The sequence below is a fragment of the Chiloscyllium plagiosum genome, unplaced genomic scaffold (assembly GCF_037043375.1).
Source record: "Chiloscyllium plagiosum isolate Xiang-an unplaced genomic scaffold, Cpla_swu_hap1 HiC_scaffold_20, whole genome shotgun sequence".
Lineage (NCBI taxonomy): Eukaryota > Metazoa > Chordata > Chondrichthyes > Orectolobiformes > Hemiscylliidae > Chiloscyllium > Chiloscyllium plagiosum.
The window spans coordinates 894248-917938 of record NW_028270158.1 but is presented as its reverse complement, the minus strand read 5'-3'; the positions used below and the strand labels follow the sequence as shown (position 1 = coordinate 917938).

Sequence of the window (23691 nt, the reverse complement as noted above, 5' to 3'; positions counted from 1 at the left end):
CGCTCCCCCCCCCCCCTCCCGCACTTCAGGATTTGAGTCTAGTTGAATTTGAGACTAATTCTCAAAATGCTTCTGAGAAGGCATTAATGAGGCTTGAAGATTGTCGTCGCCGCTCTCTCAGAAACATTGTCATTTGCATGAAGAAGCTTCTGTTGCGGTTGTTGGTGTTTACTACTTGAAAAGTTTTCTGTCCGTCCGTAGACAATGTCTGCATCGCTGAGAAGCTTCTTCTTGACAAGATAAAGAATGGTGATGATAAAGAGAGCGAAAGAGCTGAGGGTGATGACACATCCCTGCTTCACTCCTGATTTGACCTCCAAGGATTCTGTCATGTTATCATTGAAGACTGTTGGCAACATTTTGTTAAGGCAATCCTTTGACAGGATCTTCCATAATCTCACAAGAAAGGAATTGAATTGAATGAGCTTTTATTGTCATGTGTACTCAGATGAGTACAGTGAAAAGTTTACAGTTATTACATTATAGTGCCATCTTGCGTACAAAGATACCTCACTTATGGATATGAGAGGTCACAGTTTTAGGAAACAACAGTTAGAAAAGTCAAGAAATAAATAGTCCAGCATTGTGGGTCTTGGCAATACGTTAGAAAAATGAAGAAGTGAAAAGTTCAGAATATTGGTCTTTCCGATCCAGTACATGCGGCACTGGCCTCTGGGGCGACCTCCACCTGTGCTGCTGCCTGTGCCGGACCCACCAAAGTAGGATTTGTCGCATTTTTTCGGTGCCAACTCTTCACTGCTGGGCCCACTTCACGGACACTGCTGAATGCACACTTGTCTCACAAACCTTAGAGTTCTTTGACATGGTGACCAAACAGGTGGATGAGGGTAAATCAGTTGATGTAATGTACATGGTTTTCCGTAAGGTGTTTCAAATGTTCCCCACAGTAGGCTATTCCAGCAAAAACTGAGGCATGGGATTGAGGGTGATTTAGCAGTTTGGATCAGAATTTGTTTTTTATTCACTTGTGGGACTATAGTGTCACTGGCTGGCTAGCATTGATAGCCCATCCCTTATTGAATTGCTGCAGTCCACCTGCTGTGGTTGACCCACAATGCCCTTAGGGAGGGAATTCCAGGATTTTGACCAGCGACACTGAAGGAACGGTGGTATATTTCTAAGTCAGGGTGGTGAGTGGCTTGGAGGGGAACTTGCAGGTGGTGGTATTCCCATGTATCTGCTGACCTCCTTCCTTCTAGATGGAAGTGGTCATGGGTTTGGAAGGTGCTGTCTAAGGATCTTTGGTGAATTTCTGCATCTTGTAGATGCTGCTGCTACTGAGTGTTGGTGGTGAAGGGAGTGGATATGATGCCAATCAAGTGGGTTGCATTGTCCTGGATGGTGTCCAGCTTCTTGTGTTGATGGAGCTGCACTCATCCAGGCAAGTGGGGAGTATTCCATCACACTCCTGACTTGTACCTTGTAGATGGTGGATAGACTTTGGGGTGTCAGGCGGTGAATTACTCGCCACAGTATCCCTAGTCTCTGACCTGCTCTTGTAGCCACTGTGTTTGTGTCGTGAGTCCAGTGGAGTTTCTGGTTACTGTTAACCCTAAAGATGTTGACAGTGGGGGATTCAATGATGGTAATACTGTTAGAATGTCATGGGGTGGTGGTTAGTGTCTCATTGTTGATGGTCATTGTCTGGCATTTGTGGTGTGAATGTTACTTGCCATTTGTCAGCCCAAGCCTGGATATTGCAGATCTTGTTGCATTTGACCACTGTTTCAGTAGCTAAGGAGTCACGAATGGTGCTGAACACTTCAGACCTTATGACCGAGGAACGGTCGTTGATGTAGCAGCTGAAGATGGTTGGGTCGAGGATCCTACCCTGAGGATCTCCTGCAGAGATGTCCTGGAGCCAGCTGTAAGAAGACAGGGGGTTGTGGTTGATGGGAAATGTAACTGAACTCCAGGATGAATTAGTGGTTTACCACAAGGATCTGTTTTGGGGCCACTGCTCTTTGGCATTTTCATAAATGACCTGGATGACAGCATAGAAGTATGGGTTAGTAAATTTGCGGATCACACTAAGGTCGGTGGAGTTCTGGACAGTGCAGAAGGGTGTCTCTGGTTACAGAGGACATAAATAAGCTGCAGAGCTGGGCTGAGAGGTGGCAAATGGAGTTTAATGTGGAAACGTGTGAGGTTATTCACTTTGAAAGGAGCAACAGGAATGCAGAGTACTGGGCTAACAGTAAGATTCTTGGTGGTGTGGATGAGCACAGAGATCTCGGTGTCCATGTGCATAGGTCTCTGAAAGTTGTCACCCAAGTTGATAGGGTTGTTAAGAAGGTCTACGATGTGTTAGCTTTTATTGGGAGAGGGATTGGTGCATGAGGTCATGTTGCAGCTGTACAAAACTCTGGTGGAACCGCACTTGGAATATTGCGTACAGTTCTGGTCGCCGCGTAATAGGAGGGATGTGAAAGTTTTGGAAAGGATGTTGCCTGGTATGGAGGGAAGGTCTTACAAGCAAAGACTGAGGGACTTGAGGCTGTTTTCATTAGTGAAGAAGGTCAAGAGATGGCTCAGAGGATTAGGTGGGATGGATAGTGAGGAGGTGTTATTGGATCTGCTTTCTGTTCTTAACGTGAATGAAGTAGCAAGCCTAGAAGTGGTAAGTGCCAAGGCAATGCCTGTAATCTTTCAGTCTTGTTATCTAATATTAATACCCTGTCCTCTCTCCCTACCACTCCCTTTTATTAAGTCTCTTCCTTTTTAACTATGTGTAGAAGCTCTTGCTGTTTTCACATTTCTAATTATCATGATTTTCATACTCCAGTTTCTTAATTTTCATCAAGTTTGGTTTTTTTTTCCCCCAACTTCTTTACTTAAGGAGAGAATAACTGCAGAATTCCCAGATGCTTTCAGATCAAGGTGTTTCATTCAAGTCATAAAGTTAGTACAGAGGTACAGAGAGTAAAAAGGCTCATATAATGCTAGCCTTTGTTAGGAGAGGAACGTGAAAGCAAGGCTGTTATACATTGAGATAGGTCTCACTAATGCTGAATATTGTTGACTGTTTTGGAATCCTTAATTGAGGGAGGATGTAAAGTGTTGACAGTTCAGAGGAAATTTCCTTGATTACCTGGAATTAGTGCATTGTCTTGCAAAGGAAGGTTGGATAGACAGAGCTTGTAAACAATAGTATAAAAAGAGCAAGGAGTATCTTGATTTGGAGTGTATAAGATCCTGAATGATGTTGACAAGGTGGAACTGTTAAGAATGTTTTCTTCTGGATCAGACCAGAACTAAAGTGCACAGTTTTAAAATCGGAGGTCGTCATTTTAGGGCAGAGAGGAGGAGGAATCTTTTTCTCTCGTACGACTTTGAACCTCTGTCTTAGATGCTCGAGAGTGGGCATATTGAGAATTTTTAATGTACAAGTGGATTGATTCTTTAAAGAATTATGGATGCTAGGCAGTTGAAACAATGAGTGCTGGAGAAGCTTTGCAGGTCTGGCAGCATTTGTAGAGAGAGAAATGGAACATTGAGTCCATTGACCTGTCAGAATAATCCAAAACTGTAAAGGGTCACTGGACTCAAAATATTCACTTTATTTCTCTTTTAGTTTTATTAGTAGATTCAGGATTGGTGCCAGAACAATGGGGGTTTGTAAACAACATGCTTGTTCCAAAAAAAAGTTTAAGAAACGAGCAATGCTGGTTGGAATGTGGGACCTCTGCCCTTCAATAGAAAGAAGCCCCATCCTCTGGAACTATCTGGTATTCTGTCTGGCAGTGGCAAGAGCTTGAATGTGCACTGTGGCTTTGAGGGAGGACAGTGGATGAGTGAGGTGGGTCCATGGTACTGTTTGGGAAGGATTTGGCCAGATTAGGGTGGAGGGTGATATGGTTAGGTTTTTTTACAGTAGGCAGGTAGGAAGCAAATGGTGGTTTTATCACTGAAGGGTGTGTGATACTATTATACTGGTGTGACACCCTTGAGAGTAAGCCTCTTGCCCACTCCTGTGAAGCTTTAAAACAAAACAGGCTGCCCGTGCCAAATGTATTATAGTGTAGGTAGTATATAGACCAGCCATTTGGCTTTATAACAAGATCAAGTGACCATTATTTATTTAAATACATCAGACGACTGCAGATTTCAGAGCCCATCTGAGGGTTATGCTGCTGGTATGGTGTACATGAATTCCAAAAGAACTTGATATAGCACAACTGACGCATGAACAAAATTAGAACTCATGGTGTAAAAGGGCATTAGCAACATTGATACAAGATTGACTGACCAGCTGTGAAGTCATGGTTCGTTAATGTTCTTGAACTGCAGTAAGTTGTTGCCCCTAGGGTTAGATTTGGGGCACTTGTATTTCCTGATTCATTTTTATATTAATGAGCTAGACCTTGGTTTACAGGGTGCCATTTCAAAGCTTATGAACAATAGAAGACTTACAGTATTTGTGAACTTTCGAGGCAAGTACAGTAGAGCTTCAAAATAAAAGACATTCATTCATAGAATATACAGACAAGGAGCAGATGAATTTTAATGCAAAGAACTGTGAATTGATTTATAGCTGCAGGAAGATTGAGATGAGTTAACTGTTTAATTTGCAAAGAAGTGTATCAGCTGAAGGGGGAAAAAAAGCTCTTCACACAGTGGTCCGTGTTTGGAATGTACCACCTGGAAGCTTGGTGGAAGCACGTTTTAATTAAGGCATTTGAGAGCATTGTTTATTTGTACTTAAGTAATCTTTCAATGTGCTGCTTTATAGAGAAAGCAGGAAAATAGCACCAAGTCCAAATGATGAGGATGGGCTGAATGGCCTCTTTCTGCCCCATAGCAGTTCTACCATTCTGGGCACAATTCTCAAAGGGCTGTAGGAGTAGAAGGACCTGGTGTGTAGATTCTGCAAATTTGAAAAGTTAAAAATGGCACTGTTCAAGTAGCGTCTGTGAATTGAAATCATTGACTTTTCAGATCAATGACCTTTTCAGGTCCCTGAATTAGAATTCTATTTGAAATATTATTGACCTACCTGAATTATTAACTCTGCTTCTTTCAGGCAGGTATTGCAGGACGTGGAAGTATACATGCAAAAAATATGCAAGTTGAGGGAGTATTTAACAAAATGTGCAGAATTTTGGGCTTTATCAATAGATCTCGACTACAAAACAGTTATTTTTTTTAAAAAAAAGCTGGTTCAGCTTCAACTGGAGTGTTGTTTTCAGTTCTGAGTGCATTATGTTAGGAAGATGTGAACGAATTAAAGAAGGCATTGGTTCCAGTCATGTGAGAATTTCACTTCTGCAGAGAATACAGAAATTAAGGTTGCTTTCCTTAAAAGAAAATAGATGATTGAGATGAGATTTGATATGGTAGAGGTGTTCAAACCATTAGTCTAGACAGTAGATAGGGAGAACTATGATGGGAAGGATTGAGATCAGAAGGGCATAGTTTAAAGATAATTGGCAAAGGGAGCATGGTTTTTTTTGTTGGAAAACCTTTAGTTGGAATATACTGTCTGAGAATGTGGTAGCACCAGATTCAATTGTGTATTCAAGTTAGAATGGAGGCACTTTCTGGAAAATGCGAATGTGCAACCTACATGGAGAAGAGGAGAATGGCAGTGGGTGCTTTGTTCATTTAAAGAGCCAGCGCAGATACAGTGGCCGCCTTCTGTACTGTGACAAATCAATGATTCTATAGTCTAGTTGTATAAATTTAATTCTTGGCTATATTTGATCATAGGTAAAGCCACAAGTCCTGGATCTGCTGTTTCAGAAAAAGTGAGGACTCGTTTAGAAGAGTTGGATGACCTGGAGGAGGTAAATGTGAATTTTCTCAAAGAATTTGCCTGTCGGACGAGGGAAGGGGGGGCGGGGGGTAAAGACTGTTAACTAGTGTAATTTAATTAATTGAATGGAAATAGTGTTGAAGACTAGAAGTTGACTCGAATAATCTGGCTGCAGGTTGCATAATTCCACTTTTGAAATTAATTGCCATTTTTTCTGAAGAACATTTTACTTTACCATTTTTCTTGGATTACTGAAGTTCTGGGATATGAGACTACGAATGGAGCACAAGACGGGCCAGAAACACACACTAATGCTGCGGGATGCTGGAAATGTAAAACGAAAACAGAAATTACTGGAAAAACTCAGCAGGTTGTGGAGAAAGAAATAGTGAATGTTTTGGGTCTGAAGTCTGATGAACCTGAACGTTGATTCTGACTCGACTTCCTCTCCAGATGCTGCCTGATCTGCTGACTTTCTCCATCGATTTATTGTGTGCAATTTTGGTCGCCATACTATAGGAAGGATGTGGAGGCACTGGAACAGGTGCAGAGGAGGTTTACCAGGATGTTGCCTGGTATGGTAGAAAGATCGTATGAGGAAAGGCTGAGGCACTTGGGGTTGTTTTCATTGCAGAAAAGAAGGTTTAGGGGTGACTTGATAGAGGTGTACAAGATGATTAGGGGTTTAGATAGGGTCGACAGTGAGAATCTTTTTCCACGTATGGAGTCAGCTATTACAAGGGGGCATAGCTTTAAATTAAGGGGTGGTAGGTACAGGACAGATGTTAGGGGTAGGTTCTTTACTCAGCGAGTCGTGAGTTCGTGGAATGCCCTGCCAGTAGCAGTGGTGGACTCTCCCTCATTATGGGCATTTAAGCGGGCATTGGATAGGCATATGGAGGATAGTGGGCTAGTGTAGTTTAGGTGGGCTTGGATCGGCGCAACATCGAGGGCCGAAGGGCCTGTACTGCACTGTATTCTTCTATGTTCTATGTTCTGTTGAAGAAAGCAGTTGTGGTTGAGCATACTGTATTTTCATTAAAACATTGTGCAAGTAAACTAATTAATATAACTCAACATTGAGGAATTTGCCATCTCGTATCATTAAAAGGGTCATAAATTGAGCATCCGTTCAGGAAAGATGTTAGGAAACATCCCTACACTGAGCGGTCGGGGTTTGGAACTCTCTTAGGCAAATGGCAGCGGATACTGGATCAGTTTGTTTTAAATCTGAGATTGATGAACAAAAATTAATTAAAGGTATTAAGGGATATGGGTCAAAGGGAGGAATATAGATTTTAGACAATATCAGCCATCTCTCAATGGTGCAACAGGCTTGAGGAGGCTGAATGGTCTACTCCTATTCCTGTGTTCCTATAAATATTTACATAATCTATTTAACATTAGGAAAGGAACCCAACTATGTTTTAGGAATGAAAAATGCTTACAAGTTTTAGGTACTTTGAAGTTTTCATCATCAGGTGTCCTACCCAAAGGCAGGTTCTTGGCTCATAGACTTCTCCATACCACTTTATGCTCTGCCAGTCTCTTAATTTTCCTGTGTCTTCCTTCAATTTTTGAGTTGTTCAGCATTGATCTTTTTCTTCCTTATGTTTTCTTTCCTTGCAGCCTTCCCTTAATAATGCCTATTGCTGGTTGTTTCTCCCTAAGATACACTTGTCCAGTTGCTGCTGCTTCATTCTTTTTATTATTTGTTTATGAGAAATGAGTGCCCCCTTGGGAGACTGATTAGCAAGGTTAGATCTCATGGAATACAGGGAGAACTAGCCATTTAGATACAGAACTGGCTCAAAGGTAGAAGTCAGAGGGTGGTGGTGGAGGGTTGTTTTTCAGACTGGAGGCCTGTGACCAGTGGAGTGCCACAAGGATCGGTGCTGGGTCCTCTACTTTTTGTCATTTACATAAATGATTTGGATGCGAGCATAAGAGGTACAGTTAGTAAGATTGCAGATGACACCAAAATTGGAGGCATAGTAGACAGCGAAGAGGGTTACCTCCGATTACAACAGGATCTGGATCAGATGGGCCAATGGGGTGAGAAGTGGCAGATGGAGTTTAATTCAGATAAATGCAAGGTGCTGCATTTTGGGAAAGCAAATCTTAGCAGGACTTATACACTTAATGGTAAGGTCCTAGGGAGAGTTGCTGAACAAAGAGACCTTGGAGTGCAGGTTCATAGCTCCTTGAAAGTGGAGTTGGAGGTAGATAGGATAGTGAAGGCGGCGTATGGTATGCTTTTCTTTATTGGTCAGAGTATTGAGTACAGGAGTTGGGAGGTCATGTTGTGGCTGTACAGGACATTGGTTAGGCCACTGTTGGAATATCGTGTGCAGTTCTGGTCTCCTTCCTATCAGAAAGATGTTGTGAAACTTGAAAGGGTTCATAAATGATTTACAAAGATGTTGCCAGAGTTGTAGGATCTGAGCTACCAGGAGAGGCTGAACAGGCTGGGGCTGTTTTCCCTGGAGTATTGGAGGCTGAGGGGTGAGCTTATAGAGGTTTACATAATTATGAGGGGAATGGATAGGATAAATAGACAAAGTCTTTTCCCTGGGGTCGGGGAGTCCATAACTAGAGGGCATAGGTTTAGGGTGAGAAGGGAAAGATATAAAAGAGACCAAAGGAGCAACTTTTTCACGCAGAGGGTGGTATGTATGTATGGAATAACCTGCCAGAGGAAGTGGTGGAGGCTGGTACATTTGCAACATTTGAGAGGCATTTGGATGGGTATATGAATAGGAAGGGTTTGGAGGGATATGGGCCGGGTGCTGGCAAATGGGACTAGATTGGGTTGGGATATCTGGTCGGCATGGAAGGGTTGGACCAAAGGGTCTGTTTCCATGCTGTACATCTCTATGACTCCATATCACTGTAGTGTATTAGATGCACAGATCACAAGCCTCATTTGTTAATGTTTTATTTAATTCAGCATTCAGCTTTTTCTTATTCATGTTTGTCACCATAAGCATTGAAGTATTTTCATTCAGATGAACTACTGTAGAATTTACTTTACCTGCACAGCTCTCTTGAATTTTCTCTCAGTAAATGTTTTATGCATGTATGATTTACATACTTGAAGAGTTGTAGTTTACTTTTTCCTGTATAATGTAGTTTCTGCAGGAACGTGCAACTATGGGACATTAAGAAATATAAACAGCACCAAACTTGATATCTCCCCTATTTGGCAATGTTTGAAATCAAATGAGTTGTAAAGGTTAGTTTGCTAGGAAATAGCCTGACTTGTAACATTGAGGAATTAAGTTTGTTAATTACATTTTTGATACTATTGTCATTCTCCTGATTTACCTGTGTTCGGAATTGTAGACTGCTAGTTGCCTAAAAGGATTCTTCATTGTCCTGATGCCTGCTGTTCTTTTGCATTTCAGTAGGGAGCAGCACTGATATGATTGTAAGATAACAACACAAAATTAAGTAGCTGCTTTTAATGTTTGCCCCAAAGTATATGATTTACATTGAGTATTAGAATTTTTGTGACATTACTCTCTCGTTTATTTATTTTTGAGAACATCAACTGTTAAAAATGTTTTAGTTGCAATCCCACTTTTCAAATTAAAAGTTATTTTGAGTTTTGCAGTTTATAAAAATGGTGAGGCAGTTTGTCCTTGCTAAATGTGAATTCTGGCACTTTCCGTGACTGGAGTTATGTAGTTAAAGACAGAAATCAGGAAGTTACTGGTTAAGGTGCTCACTCCTCTGGAAGCTCTCCAATATACTGCCACAAAACTTTGTTATTCAAACACCTGAAAGGGCATGAAGTGACAGTACAGTATTGGCAAAATAGACCACCAGAGAAAGTAAATCCTTGACCATTGCTGTGGAAGCAAATTTGTACTGGTAATATTATTTTAATCACTGAAAGAATCTCTCTGGCACTTAAAATTAACTCATAGAAGCATTTGTTTCCTGCAGGTGTTAATTTTTGTCCGCCCTTGTAAAAAGCGAATGCCTTTTTATTAATTTGTTTTTTTTTGTATTTCTGTCCATTCCTGACCTTTTCTTCTGAAGAACATTTCATTTATTTGACTTTTTCTTGGATTTTCTGGATCACTGAAGGTTTTCTTGGAGTATTGAAGTTCTGTGATATGAAAGTACTCATGGGTCAAGACACAGGCTATAAAAATGAAACCATGGGATGCTGGAAATGTGAAACAAAAACAAATTATTATTTTATCTCTCTTATTTTTGATTTCTGTACATGGTTTGACACTAAGCTAGCAGTTCTAACTGACTGATGTTCAAACTCAATGTCTTGGCAAGGATTTTTGAAATTGATTGATTGTTGAAGGGGATGAAAGGTTACTTCCTGTTCACACAAGTCTGAATTCTCCTCTGGAGATAACTGTCAAATTGTATTCACTGCAATTTCCAGCACCAAAGCCTTTAGAAAGTGAAGTGATTGTAACAAAGTCAGCGAGGTGGACCTCATGGAACGAGTTTCCTGTTTGGGGCTGCTAACCTAGTCCAGTCAGTGAACCCTGGCTAATGGGTGTGAGCAGAGTGTCAGATATCCTGTTCACTCTTGAGAGTTGGTTCTCCATGTGTAAATAAAGGGTGACTTGGTGACAGGATACCGGTCTCTGTGGAGTTTATTTCAGTGGCAATGAGAGAAAAGCATGCTCCCAAGGATATTTGCTGCATGTGAATTTCTTTGAGTTGGTTTAAGCATGTCTACTATCATGCCATTACTTGGGAAGTTTGACTCCTTCAATGCTGCCATGAAAGACTGGGCCCTGTATGTGGAAAATATATGTTTTTATTTCCAAGCAAATAAAAAGCAACAAGTAATTCTCTTGACAGCTTACGGACCTGCAACTTTTTCAGTTATTAGCAGCTTAACTTTTGCTGAGGCACTAGATGGTAAAACCTTGCAAGAGTTGAGGAATTTTGCTAAAGAATATTACAACCCCAAACTGCCTCTGATTCTGACACTAATGGTTTTACTGAGCAATCTGAGAAGCAAGGGATTGATGAAGTAACCATCTCCTAGCTGTAGCCCAGTTAGACTTCAAGCAGGCAGTACAGCTGGCATTGTTGTTGGAAAATGCGACAAGTGGAGCAGATGAGTTGCAGGATATCCTTGTCAGTCCAACTGAGCAGGGGAAATGCCACTTGAGTGAAGGCAATTGTACAGCCTCACTTCGGACCTGTCCTGAACAAAGGGACTCGAGGTCAACCCATAGTAAAATCCCAAAACAAATCCAAGCCTTGGTCAAATGGTTAAAATTTCCCTCAGGACCTGGGCCAGCTAGTCATTTTAGTTGCTGGTATGCAGACTTGAATAGAAGAAGTCCTACGAGACCTAAATTGAATAAGATAACTCGGACCAGTATCCAGGATAGTGCAAACCCTGGCAAGTCCATCTACATGTGGTTTGGAACAGTTAAATTGCTTAGCAACACTCAAATTGGAGCCAATCAAAATAAATGTTGGGTTAAATAGTCAACAGGTTCTAGTGGAGGTCGATACCAGCACAGTCATTTCAGTGATTTGCAGAATAGGGCTTTAATAAAATTCACTCTGGACTCAACCATTAATTTTGCACAAGATCTCAGCTGAACTGAGAACCTATACTGGGGAGCATTTACAGATTAAGGGTATAACTTTAGTTCCAGTCTCTTATGAGAAGCAGCTGGTTCAGTTACTGTTGGCTGTAAAAAGCTCGGGCCCAAGCTTGATAGGGTGAAATTGGTTGGGAAAGATTCACCTTGATTGGCTCAATATTTTTGTATTAGAAAATGGCTGCCTGAGTGAAGTCCTAATTAAATACCTAGAAGTTTTTCAGAACGACTTAGACACTATCAAATGAGCCAAGGTCTCCTTGTATGTTGACCAGGCAGCAATTGCACGGTTCTGCAAGGCCTGCCCAGAGCCATTTGCTTTAAAGGTAAAAGTAATGGCAGAAATCTGAAGGCTGCAGAGCAAGGAATCATCAAACCAGTCCAGTTTGTAGATTAGGCAGAGCTGGTCATGTGGATTGTGAAGCTCGATGGGTCGGTTCGCCTTCATAGTGATGTAAACAAATTGTGAAGTGTGTTTTGCAGCTGGATAAATACCCAATGCCTCGAATTGAGGATTTTCACTCAAAGCTGGCGGGGGGGGCGGCAGGCTGTCATTCAGAAGCTGGACCTGCATACTTGCAGTTGGATGAAGGTTCCCAGAAGTATTCTACAATAAATACCCATGAGGATTTGTGCCAATATGAGGGTGCCTTTGGGGTATTGTAAGCCTGTGCAATTTTTCAACAGATGGTGGAGAACATTTTACAAGATCTACCCCAGGTCGCCATTTATCTGGATGACATGCTAATAACAGATAAGACCAATAAAGAGCACTTAACAAAGAGCAAAGGTTAGAACAAACAGTCTTACCACAAATTCAACCCAAACTCTGGGTCAGATACGTTGATGACACCTTTGTAATCATTAAAAACACAGAAATAGAGAACACACACCGGATCATCAACTCCACACTCACAGGAATCCGATTCACGAGAGAGGAAGAAAAGGACAACCAACTCCCATTCCCAGACGTGAGGGTACAGAGAACACCAAACGGAGAATTCACCACTAAGGTACACAGGAAAGCCACACACACAGACCAAGTCCTGAACTATGAAAGCAACCACCCCAATACACACAAACGAAGTTGCATCAAGACACTGTTCAAAACGGCCACAACACACTGCAGTACACCAGAACTGCAAAAAGAGGAAGAGGAACACCTATACAAGGTATTCGCAAAAAGCTGATATCCTCGCAATTTCATCAACAGATGCCTAAGGGAGAGACAACAGAATGAGGACATGCCGCAACCAAAAGGACTAGCCACACTACCATATGTCAAGAACATCTCTGAAATGACAGCCAGACTACTGCGACCACTAGGACTCATAACGGCACACAAACCAACAGCCACTCTCCGACAACAACTCACCAAAACGAAGGACCCGATACCCAGCATGAGCAAAACTAACGTAGTGTACAAAATCCCATGCAAGGACTGCACAAAACACTATATAGGACAAACAGGAAGACAGCTAACGATCCGCATCCACGAACATCAACTAGCCATGAAACGACACGATCAGCTATCCCTAGTAGCCACACACGCAGACAACAAGCAACATGAATTTGACTGGGACAACACTACCATTATAGGGCAAGCGAAACAAAGAACAGCCAGGGAATTCCTAGAAGCTTGGCACTCATCCACAAACTCTATCAACAAACACATAGACCTGGACCCAATATACCGGCCACTACAGCGGACAGCTGAAACTGACAACCGGAAGCGGCAAGGACAGGCCACTATAAATGCCGGAGGAAACACCAGAAGCGCTTCACAGGAGGCTCCCGAGCACTGATGATGTCACCTAGACAGGAGACGAAACGTTTGCAACAAAAACTTCCAGCTCGGCGAACAGAACCACAGCAACGAGCACCCGAGCTACAAATCTTCTCACAAACTTTGAGCACTTAACAAACTTGGATATAGACCTTAAGACATTTCTCTCGATTTCTCCTCAAAAGGGAAAATGTAATCCAGGCACCCAAGTGATTTACTTGGGCTACAGAATAGTTGAGATCAGTTTACACCCATTGGAAGATAGTGAAAGTGATCAAAGATGCCCTGGGTCACAAGCTCCAGAGCTTTGATCTTTCCTTGAGCTGATGAACTATTATGGAAAGTTCATACATAACCTGGCCCCCTTCCTGGCACCTTTGCTTTAACTCTTAATGGTCAGAGTTGGAAATGGTCACGTAGCCAAGTGATAGCTTTCAAGGAAATGAAGAAACAGCTACCATCCTCGAAGGTGTTCGTACGTTATGATCCCATGTGAGGTCTGGTATTGACATACGATGCCTCCCCCTACAGCATCAGGTTAATATTAGCTCATAGCTGGCACAATGGAGTGGAACACCCAATAGCATATGTATGCCGAACTTTGGCTAATGCAGAGTGTAAATACACCCAGGTACAGAAGGTTTAGCAGTCATATTTGGATTCTGGAATATCTTTTATGGATGTAAGTTCTTAACCTCTGTAAGGTCCAATTAGTGGACCGTGCATTGCTGCCCTCAGCTCGGACAGAGTTCAGAGATGACCTCTAATACTAAGTGTGTATCTAAGTTGGAACGCTATCCTGGAGGCCAAGTCACAAATACAGATACAGAATTCTACTGCATGTCCAGCCATTTGTAGACATCCACAATGACTAAGATCATTAAGCCCACGAAAGGACCTGCACAGTTGATTGGTAACTCAGTCCAGAATTGAACCACCTCCCTGCTGGTACCAGTGGTACTGCCACTGGAAGAATCTGTAATGGTTTTGAATTTTCTGGACACACTTACTTTCAGTCACAGCTGATAATATCAGACTTTGGATGCAGAAAGATCCTGTCCTGGCAAATCTGAAACAGCTAGTGGTGATGAGGGATATCAAAGGACTGTTGAAACCAGAATTGAAACCTTTTTGGACTTAGACCAGATCACAGTAGAGGATGGCATGTTATGGGGAGCAAGAATGAATTTAGAATATCTTTTATTGTCACATGTATTCCAGTACAGGAGTAGAGTGAAAAGTTTTTACAATGGCTGCCTTTAATGGTGACATCTTAGGTACAAGTACCTAGGTACAAATCTTAGATACAAAAGAGGGATAAAAGGAAATGTAATAGCATTACTCAGTGTCTTTTAATAAAAAGTTAGAAATTACATAGTTATAACATAAAGGATTGACATTACAGTCTGGTAAAGAATTTCAATTAGCAGCAGTTCAGCACATGGCCTGACTGCCTGTGGCAGTCCAACATTTGTCCCACTGCACTAACACTCGGCTGCGCCAAGGTAAGTTGTGCTGCTCTGGGACTTGCTTCCCCCCCACGCTGTTGTTCCAAGCTGACCTCTACCATAGTTGTCTAGAAGTTTCTAAAATGAAGACATTGGCAAGAGGTTAAGCCTTGTGGCCAGGATTGGATGCTGACATAGTTGCATTACCAGAGTGCCAACAAGGCCAAAAATTACTGTCAGCAGCTCCCCCACTTCTGTGCAAATAACTAGATAAATCCTGGACTCAGTTATGCATGTCCTTTTGTGGACTTAATGATCTTAGTCATTGTCGGTATCCACAAATGGCTGGACATGCAGTAGAGTTGTTTTGTCAAACAAGGGTGATGAAGATAGAAAGGTAGCTCTCATCTTTTGCAATATACAGACTTCTAATAGTATTGATCAGAATGGGGTGTCTTTATGCGAAGGTTGGTAGGGTGGAAGGTGAACACCGGGAGGGGGGGGGGCGGCGTTCTGTCCTTGTTACGGTTGGAGGGGTGGGGTCCGCCACCTCCAAACGGACCCCACCATCAGGGATATATTTCCTTCTCCACCCCTTTCCGCCGTCCGCAAAGACCATTCTCTCTGTGACTACCTGGTCAAGTCCACGCCCCCCCCCCCCCCCCCACCCTCCCATCCTGGCACCTTTCCCTGCCACCGCAGGAATTGCAAAATCAGTGCCCACACCTCCTCCCTCACCTCCATCCAATGTCCCAAAGGAGCCTTCCATGTCCACCAATATTATTTGTTGTATCCGTTGCTCGGGATGCAGCCCCCTCTACATTGGGGAGACTGGCGCTTTAGGGAACATCTCTGGGACATCTGCACCAATTAACCACACCGCCCTGTGGCCCAACATTTCAACTCCCCTCTCCCACTCTGCCAAAGACATGGAGGTCCTGGGCCGCCTCCACTGCCGTTCCCTCACCACCCGACGCCTGGAGGAAGAACGTCTTATCTTCCGCCTCAGAATACTTCAACCCCAGGGCATCAATGTGGACTTCACCAGTTTCCTCATTTCCCCCCACCTCACCCCAGTTCCCAACTTCCAGCTCTGCACTCTCCCCATGACTTGTCCTACCTCTCTATCTCACTCCACCCTATTCTCTGACCTATCCTCTTCATCCCCAACCCCACTCACCTATTGTATTCTATGCTAATTTCTCCCCACCCCCAACCTCCTCTCATTTATCTCTCCACCCTGCAGACACTCTGCCTCTATTCCTGATGAAGGGCTTTTGCCTGAAATGTCGATTTTCCTGCTCCTCGGATGCTGCCTGAACTGCTGTGCTTTTCCAGCACCACTCATCTAGTATTGGTCAGATAATGGGCCATCATTTACCATCAGAGATTTTGAGTAATTTCTGAAGTTGAATGGTGTTCGACATATAAATATAGCTCCTTATCATCCATTATCCAATAGTCTGGCAGAAAGCACTAGCCAAACACTTGAAGACAGGCAAGTGGGAGAGAGAGAGAGAGTTTACTTCAGGAGATGAAGTGGTATAGGAACCACGATAATGGCCCTGCATGGGTAAGAGGCATGATCAGGTCCAGTGACATATAAAGTTTGGGTAAGTGTGCCAATCCTGAATGTGGACTAAATGAAAGCTGAAGATGCAAGTGTAAAGCAGGCTTGGCCCCTTGACAGCCTAGGAGAAAGTGAGGACTGCAGATGCTGGAGACCAGAGTTGAAAAATGCCAGGCAGCATCCGAGGAGCAGGAGAATCGATGTTTCGGGCATAAGCCCTTCCTCAGGATGCTGCCTGACCAGCTGATCTCCAGCATCTGCGGTCCTCACTTTCTCCTTGATGGGCCAAATGTCCTGCTTCTCTGCATCTATGATTACCTGCATCCAATTTTGTGACTCATACATAAGGACACCCAGATTCCTCTGCCCTGAAGCTTCTCTCCATTTAGATAATTTGCTTTTTGTTCCAGTTAAAATGGATAATGTCATATTTATCTTAGGCAATTTGGAATTACTTAGTCTGCCAAAATATTGGCCTATCGATATTCATTCATATATTTCTTGTTTCTTCATTACTTCATACTTATTTTCCCACCTAATTTAGCATAATCTGCAAAATTGGCTGCAGTTATTTCTATTCCCACATCCTAGTCTTTTAATTAGATTGATCCTCAGGTCCAATTATTTACAAAATCTGTGACACCCTGTTAGATGTCAAAATCTGGGGTAATTTGCCACCTTCAAGATTTAAAGGGAAGAGCGTAAAACGTGGGCAAGAGAGTGAGACGTGCAAATAGGTTACTGAAAAGAGTCCTCCTAAAAGTTGATGAACCCTTAGTGGTCAAGAAAAGGGAAATGAAATGCAAGAGGAAAGCATTAACTGGCTCCGGTGCTTATGTAGTTCTGAGTCACTGAGCAATGTCGTTGAGAATTACTGAATGGTCTGTGATTATTTCAGTTTGTTAATGTGCTTTTAATTCCTCAACACGAAATAAGATAATTGTCTTTGTAATTAATTGCCACCTAGTGTAACCAGACCTCCTTATGTAGCCATGGGATACATGATCCAGAAATTGAGTTATTATCTTGTAAACCAGTTGTTAATTATTTAGGGTAAAATTATTTAGCTTTCCATGAAAAGAACTTGAGCAGTCTCCCAAATGAACATTTGATAAAAAGCCAGTAGTTTTTATTGAATCATTGTAATCATAGGGTTCCATAATCAAATTGAGCAATCAGTACTTTGGGGTCAAAAAGTGTGGTGCTGGAAAAGCACAGCTGGTTCAGCAGCATCTGAGGAGCAGAAGAGTCGACACTTCAAGCATAAGCTCTTTTTACCAGGAATGGAGTAGTTGGCCTGACTCTTTTTTTAAAAGTTTTATACCTACTGTACTTCACATTTCCTTGGCATTCTCTTGATGATATATGTGAGAAATTGTTGGTGCCATTCTGACATAGCACATTGGTGCTGCACTAAGTGTGCGAATGTAATTGAGTCATAGTTCAGACAAAAGGCCCTTTGGTCCAAAGCAATATTATTGACTTGGGACATAGGTTTAAGGTAAAAGGGGACAAGGTTTAAGGTAAAAGGGGACAAAATTTAAGGATGAGAGCCAAGTTTTTTACATGGTGTTCAGTGCCTGGAATGTGCTGCCAGAGAAGTTGGTGCAAGCAGATACAATAGTAATGTTGAAGAAGCATCTTGGCAGGGAATAGAGGGGTGTGGCATGTGTAGAGGCAAAAGCTTTTTCGTTTAGAAAGTCATCATGTGTTGGTACAGTCTTTGTAGACCAAAGGCCCCTGGTTCTGTGCTGTACTGTTCTTCGTTCTTTGCTTTTGACTAGCGTCGACTCAATCACCTAACTACTCTAATCTCATTTTCTAGCACTTGACCTATGACTTTATATGCCTCGGCAGCGTAAGTGTGTATCTGAATATATCTTAAATGTTTGCACGTTTCTGCCTCTTTCACCATGGAATCAGTGTGTAGTGTCCTAGTTTCTGTTATATGTCAGAAAATATGATGTTCAATGTGCTTTCGACAGCAGTTTGTTATTGTCTGAAAGTCGACTGGCTGAACAACTTGAATAAATTCAAACCAACTACAAATTGTAAATAAAATCCTGATCCAGTTGTTTCTCTTGGGTTGAAGGTCTAACTTTGACCAGGTCAATTGATGATTGAGTTGGTTTAGTTTCGTTGGTTAGAATGTGGTACAGAATAACACCAATAACTTGGGTTCAATCCCCATTGCAGTTGTCATCTCCTAGCATTGTCCCATGTTTGAACATAGAACATAGAACATAGAAGAATACAGCGCAGTACAGGCCCTTGGGCCCTCGATGTTGCGCCGATCCAAGCCCACCTAAACTACACTAACCCACTATCCTCCATATACCTATCCAATGCCCTCTTAAATGCCCATAAAGAGGGAGAGTCCACCACTGTTACTGGCAGGGCATTCCATGAACTAACGACTCGCTGAGTGAAGAACCTACCCCTAACATCAGTCCTATATCTACCCCCCCTTAATTTAAAGCTATGCCCCCTTGTAATACCCGACTCAATACGCGGGAAAAGGTTCATACTGTCGACCCTATCTAACCCCCTAATCATCTTGTACACCTCAATCAAGTCACCCCTAAACCTTCTTTTCTCTAGTGAAAACAGCCCCAAGTGCCTCAGTCTTTCCTCATACGATTTTCCTTCCATACCAGGCAACATCCTGGTAAACCTCCTCTGCACCCGTTCCAATGCCTCCACATCCTTCCTATAGTATGGCGACCAAAACTGCACACGATATTCCAGTTTTTTGAAGTGTGAGCCCTTCAATCTATAGGACTACTTATACAGTCATTAGAGATGTACTGCATGGAAACAGACCCTTCAGTCCAGTCCAACCCAACCAGATATCCCAGCCCAATCTAGTCGCACCTGCCGGCCCATATCACTCCAAACCCTTCCTATTCGTATACCCATTCAAATGTCTTTTAAATGTTGCAATTGTACTAGCCGCCAACACTTCCTCTGGCAGCTCATTCCATACACGTACCACCCTCTGCATGAAAAAGTTGCCCCTTACGTCTCTTTTATATCTTATCCCTCTCACCCTAAACCTATACCCTCTAGTCCTCGGAAACGACTTTGTCTATCTATTCTATCCATACCCCTCATGATTTTGTAAACCTCTATAAGGTCACCCCTCAGCCTCCGACGCTCCAAGGAAAACAACCCCAGCCTGTTCAACCTCTCCCTGTAGCTCAAATCCGCCAACCCTGACAACACCCTTGTAAATCTTTTCTGAGCCCTTTCAAGTTTCACAACATTCTTCCTATAGGCGGGAGACCAGAATTGCATGCAGTATTCCAAAAGTAGCCGAACTAATGTCCTGTACAGCCGTAAGATGACCTCCCAACTCCTGATCTCCATACTCTGACCAATAAAGGAATGAATATCAAGCACCTTCTTCACTATCCTATCTACCTGCACTCCAAGGTCTCTTTGTTCAGCAACACTCCCTACGACCTTACCATTAAGTGCATAAGTCCTGCTAAGATTTGCTTTCTCAAAATGCAGCACCTCACATTCATCTGAATTATACTCCATCTGTCACTCCTCAGGCTATGGCCCATCTGGTCAAAATCCTGTTGTAATCTGAGGTAACCTCCTTTGCTATCCACTACACCTCCAATTTTGATGTCATTTGCAAACTTACTAACTATACTTATGTAAATTATTTGGATGTGAGCATAAATGACGAAACGAAGTGGACCCAACACCAATCCTTGTAGCACTCCACAAGTCACAGGCCTCCAGTCTGAAAAACAACCCTCCATCACCATGCTCTATCTTCTACCTTTGATCCAGTTCTGTATCCAAGTGGCTAGTTCTCCCTGTATTCTGTGAGATCTAACCTTGCTCACCAGTCTCCCATAGGGAACCTTGTTGAACACCTTACTGCAGTCTATATAGATCACATCTACTGCTCTGCCCTCATCCCTGTCTAACAGATGTTTATTGATCCCTTGTGGGGTATCCCTGTGGCTAATTACATAGCAACGTCTGACTAAAGTTAGCATGATATGCAATGTTTACTCAACAGTTTAAGTTTAAAATCTACAAAAATTTTATATTGAATAAATATAGTTTCTCAAAATGGAGAAGCCCTTGAATAATAACAATATACTGAATGTTTGTTTGTGTATAAAGAAGATTACTGGCAGTTGCTTGGCTGTGTGGATTTCAAGTGAAAATCAGTTTTTAAGAATGGAGACACACCTTTTGTATAAGTAATCAGAAAAAGTGCAATTCTTGTTAGAATATCTTGAATGTACAAATGTAACTCTTTTTATATTTGGTTTAGTTTTTGTCTACTCTGATAATTTGACACTCCCTTTTTTTTCCTGTTACTGTTCTTTTAGTTTGCAAAAGCACCATGTAAATAGGTTTACATTTTCATACTTTGGGTCGAAACAGCATGGAATTTGAAATTAACTGCACTGGTATAAATTTGGCCCAAGTTTGTTACTGATGCTTTCAACATCTTGTTTGCAGGTTTTTTTAACTAACTATATTTTATTCTTAATTACTATTCTTTCTTCTACCAGGGATCTCAGAAAGAGCTGTTAAACTTGACACAGCAGGATTACATAAACAGGATTGAAGAATTAAATCAGTCACTAAAAGACGCATGGGCTACAGATCAAAAAGTGAAAGCACTGAAAATAGTTATACAGGTCAGCTTTAAACAACATGAAAATGGGCATTTATCAAATATTTCTTAAGATGTTCCTCTAGTTCGAGTTATTGGGAGCTACTGCCAAGAGTGTTACTATTAAAGCGGCAAAGCTCATTCAGTTCTTGACTACTTTGTTTTTGCATCATGTATTGCTGAGGCTGTATAAGGCTGTGGCCAGACTGTTTATAATGTGAACGTTCAGATTTTTGAGTCCCATATTGTGGGTTGGATGTGCTCGTTTTGGAGAGAGTCCTGAGGATATTTACAAGAATGATACTGCGGAGTGAGGGGCTTGTCATTTGAGGACTCTTGACCCTACTTGATGGAGTTTAGGAGGATATGAGGATCTCATTCAAAATTAGAGATGGCTGAGATGCCTGGATAACGTGGATGTGGAGATGATGTTTCCACTAGTAGGAGAAACTCGAATGAGAGAGCACAATCTCAGGAAGAAGAGAATACCATTAGGATTGTGATGACGACTTTCTTCAGTTTGAGGGATGTGCATCCATGGAAATCATGGCCTCCACAGCCTTCTGTGGCAAAATTGTTGAATGTACTTACGACTTACATAAGTCCTTGATTCATATGGGGATCAAGGGTTATGGGGAGAAGACAGGAGAACATAGTTGAGAAAAATATCAGCCATGATCGAATGGCATAGCAGATATGATGGATTGAATGTACTAATTCTGCTCTATCTCTTAGGACTAATGACAGAAACTAAGATTAGAATGATCATATCTGCTTTTCTTGTCTGTAATACAGTAAAGCAAATTATATGAATATTCAAAAGCATTCCTACTGTTTATTCATCACATGCAAAAAGACATAAGATGCAAACTGAGAGATGCAAACAGCATAAATTTAAAGAACAGATCAGAATCTCGCATAGCAATTCTTTTTTCTAAATAGCATAGTTCCAACCCAACATACAATTGAACTGAATGCTTTTGGTCTCTAATGATGTACCACAGAAAAGATGGCCTTTTGGCCCATTCTGCCTGTGGAGAGGTTTATAATTAATCCCAGTCCCCTGCTCTCTTCCTGTATTCCTAACTTTTCTTCTTTTGGTTTACTTTATGTATTTATCTGGCTAGCTTTTTTTTAACATTACTGTTGAATCCACTTCCACCATCCCCTTTTTGTGCATTCCTGCTCAAAATATCTCATTGTCTAAAAGTAAAATGTTAATTTTTTGTTTGCAGTTACTTAAATCCAAGTCATCTAATTTCCAGTCCTTCTGTTAGTGGAGACAGGGGAAAAAACTATATCTTTTCAGCACTTTTATCAAATCTCCTCCTGTTCTTCTCTCGTTGTGTGTGGTGCTAAGAAGAACAGCAGATCAGGCAGGATCCAAGATGCAGCTGCTTGTTGTATCCTGCCTGATTTTGTGCTTTTCCAGCGCCCCACACTCGATTCTGATCTCTAACATCAGCAGTCCTCATTTTCTCGTCTTGATCTTCTGTACTTTTTAAGAAAAAATGTAGTGAATTGTTCTCACTTTTTGGTAGCATTCTAACAAATCTTAGTACCTTTAAACTTAATGATATTAAGATCACTTCTCCAAATGCTCTGCTCCACTTACCCAACCTCACTGAACTTTATCTGGCAGGACTTGCTTCCTTGTTGGTCTACATTCAAATTGTGTGGAACACTAATTTTTATATAAATCACTTGAGGATTCTTCCCACTCCTTTTCCCCTTTAGTGATTCCTAAAAGATCACCACCAATGCCTGCACAATCTGCTCAGCTGTCTCCTTCATAACTCTGGTATCGTCCATCCAGATTGATACACTTCAGATCTTTCAGCTTCCCCAGCACTTTCTCCTTCATGATGGCCACTAAATTCACCTCTGCCCCCGACTCCCCTGAAGTTTTGTTGTACTGGTGTCTTGAATCATGAAGATTGATGCAAAGTATTCAGTTCCTTCACAGTTTCTTTGTTCCCTATTACATTCTTGCCCAGCTTCATTTCCAGCAGTCTGACGTCCACTCGTGCTTCTTTGTTAGGTTTTTATATGTCTGAAAAAGCTCTTGCGATCTTCTTTTATGTAACTAGCTAGCTTACCCTCACATTTCATCTCTCCATTTATTGTTTTTTTTAGTTCTTCACTGGTTTTTAAAGACTTCCCAATAACCACCTTCATACTGTATCCTTTTGCTTTTATGCTGTGCCTGACTTGCCTTGTCAGCGTGATAGCTTCATTCTCCCCTCAGTATGTTCTTTCTGAGAGGCATAAAAAGAATTCATCCTAAGTTAGCCCCAGAAATTCTTACATTGCTGCTCCACTGTCTTCCTCTCAATCAACTCTGGCTAGGTCCTCACTCACCTTTGTCGTTAACTTGACTCAATTGTAATACTGTAACATCTGATTCCAGCTTCTTTCCCTCAAACTGCAGGGTAAATTCTTTCATATTAAGGTCACTGCCCCCTAAGGTTCCTTCTTCATAAGCTCCCTAATCAAGTCTGCCTCGTTATACATCACCAAATCTATATTAATAATTTTCTCCATGTCAAATGCTGGTTATTCCAGGAATGTTCTTCCCAGTGTGGTTAAAGTGCAGCCTTTTCATCTTGAAAAGCTTGCTTGTGCTCCAATATCTTGCAAATATAATGGCCTCTCTCCTACTTTGTTTTGGATGAGAGATTGAACCGAGGTTCTGTCTGTCCTCTCGGGATGTAAATGATCTCCAGGACATTGTTTTGGTGCCAAGCGTAGAATTAACTCGCTGCCCTGGCCAATACCGTATATACTCATGTAAGAGTAGATATTACGCAAAAGTTGACTCCTTATTTTTGACCAGAAAATCTTATTTTCCATACATCTT

The 23691-nt window shown here is 41.8% G+C and overlaps 1 protein-coding gene across 2 annotated transcripts in view; it reads left to right on the top strand.

Moving 5' to 3' along the window:
* Nucleotides 1–23691, top strand: part of vps35l (VPS35 endosomal protein sorting factor like) — a 155363-nt gene that overhangs the window by 17984 nt on the left and 113688 nt on the right. For both annotated transcript variants that reach the window (XM_043712168.2, XM_087997581.1), the window contains exons 6-7: nt 5731–5807; nt 20728–20856. In XM_043712168.2, coding sequence (XP_043568103.1) covers nt 5731–5807; nt 20728–20856 — 206 coding nt within the window. The remainder of the gene's footprint in view (nt 1–5730; nt 5808–20727; nt 20857–23691) is intronic.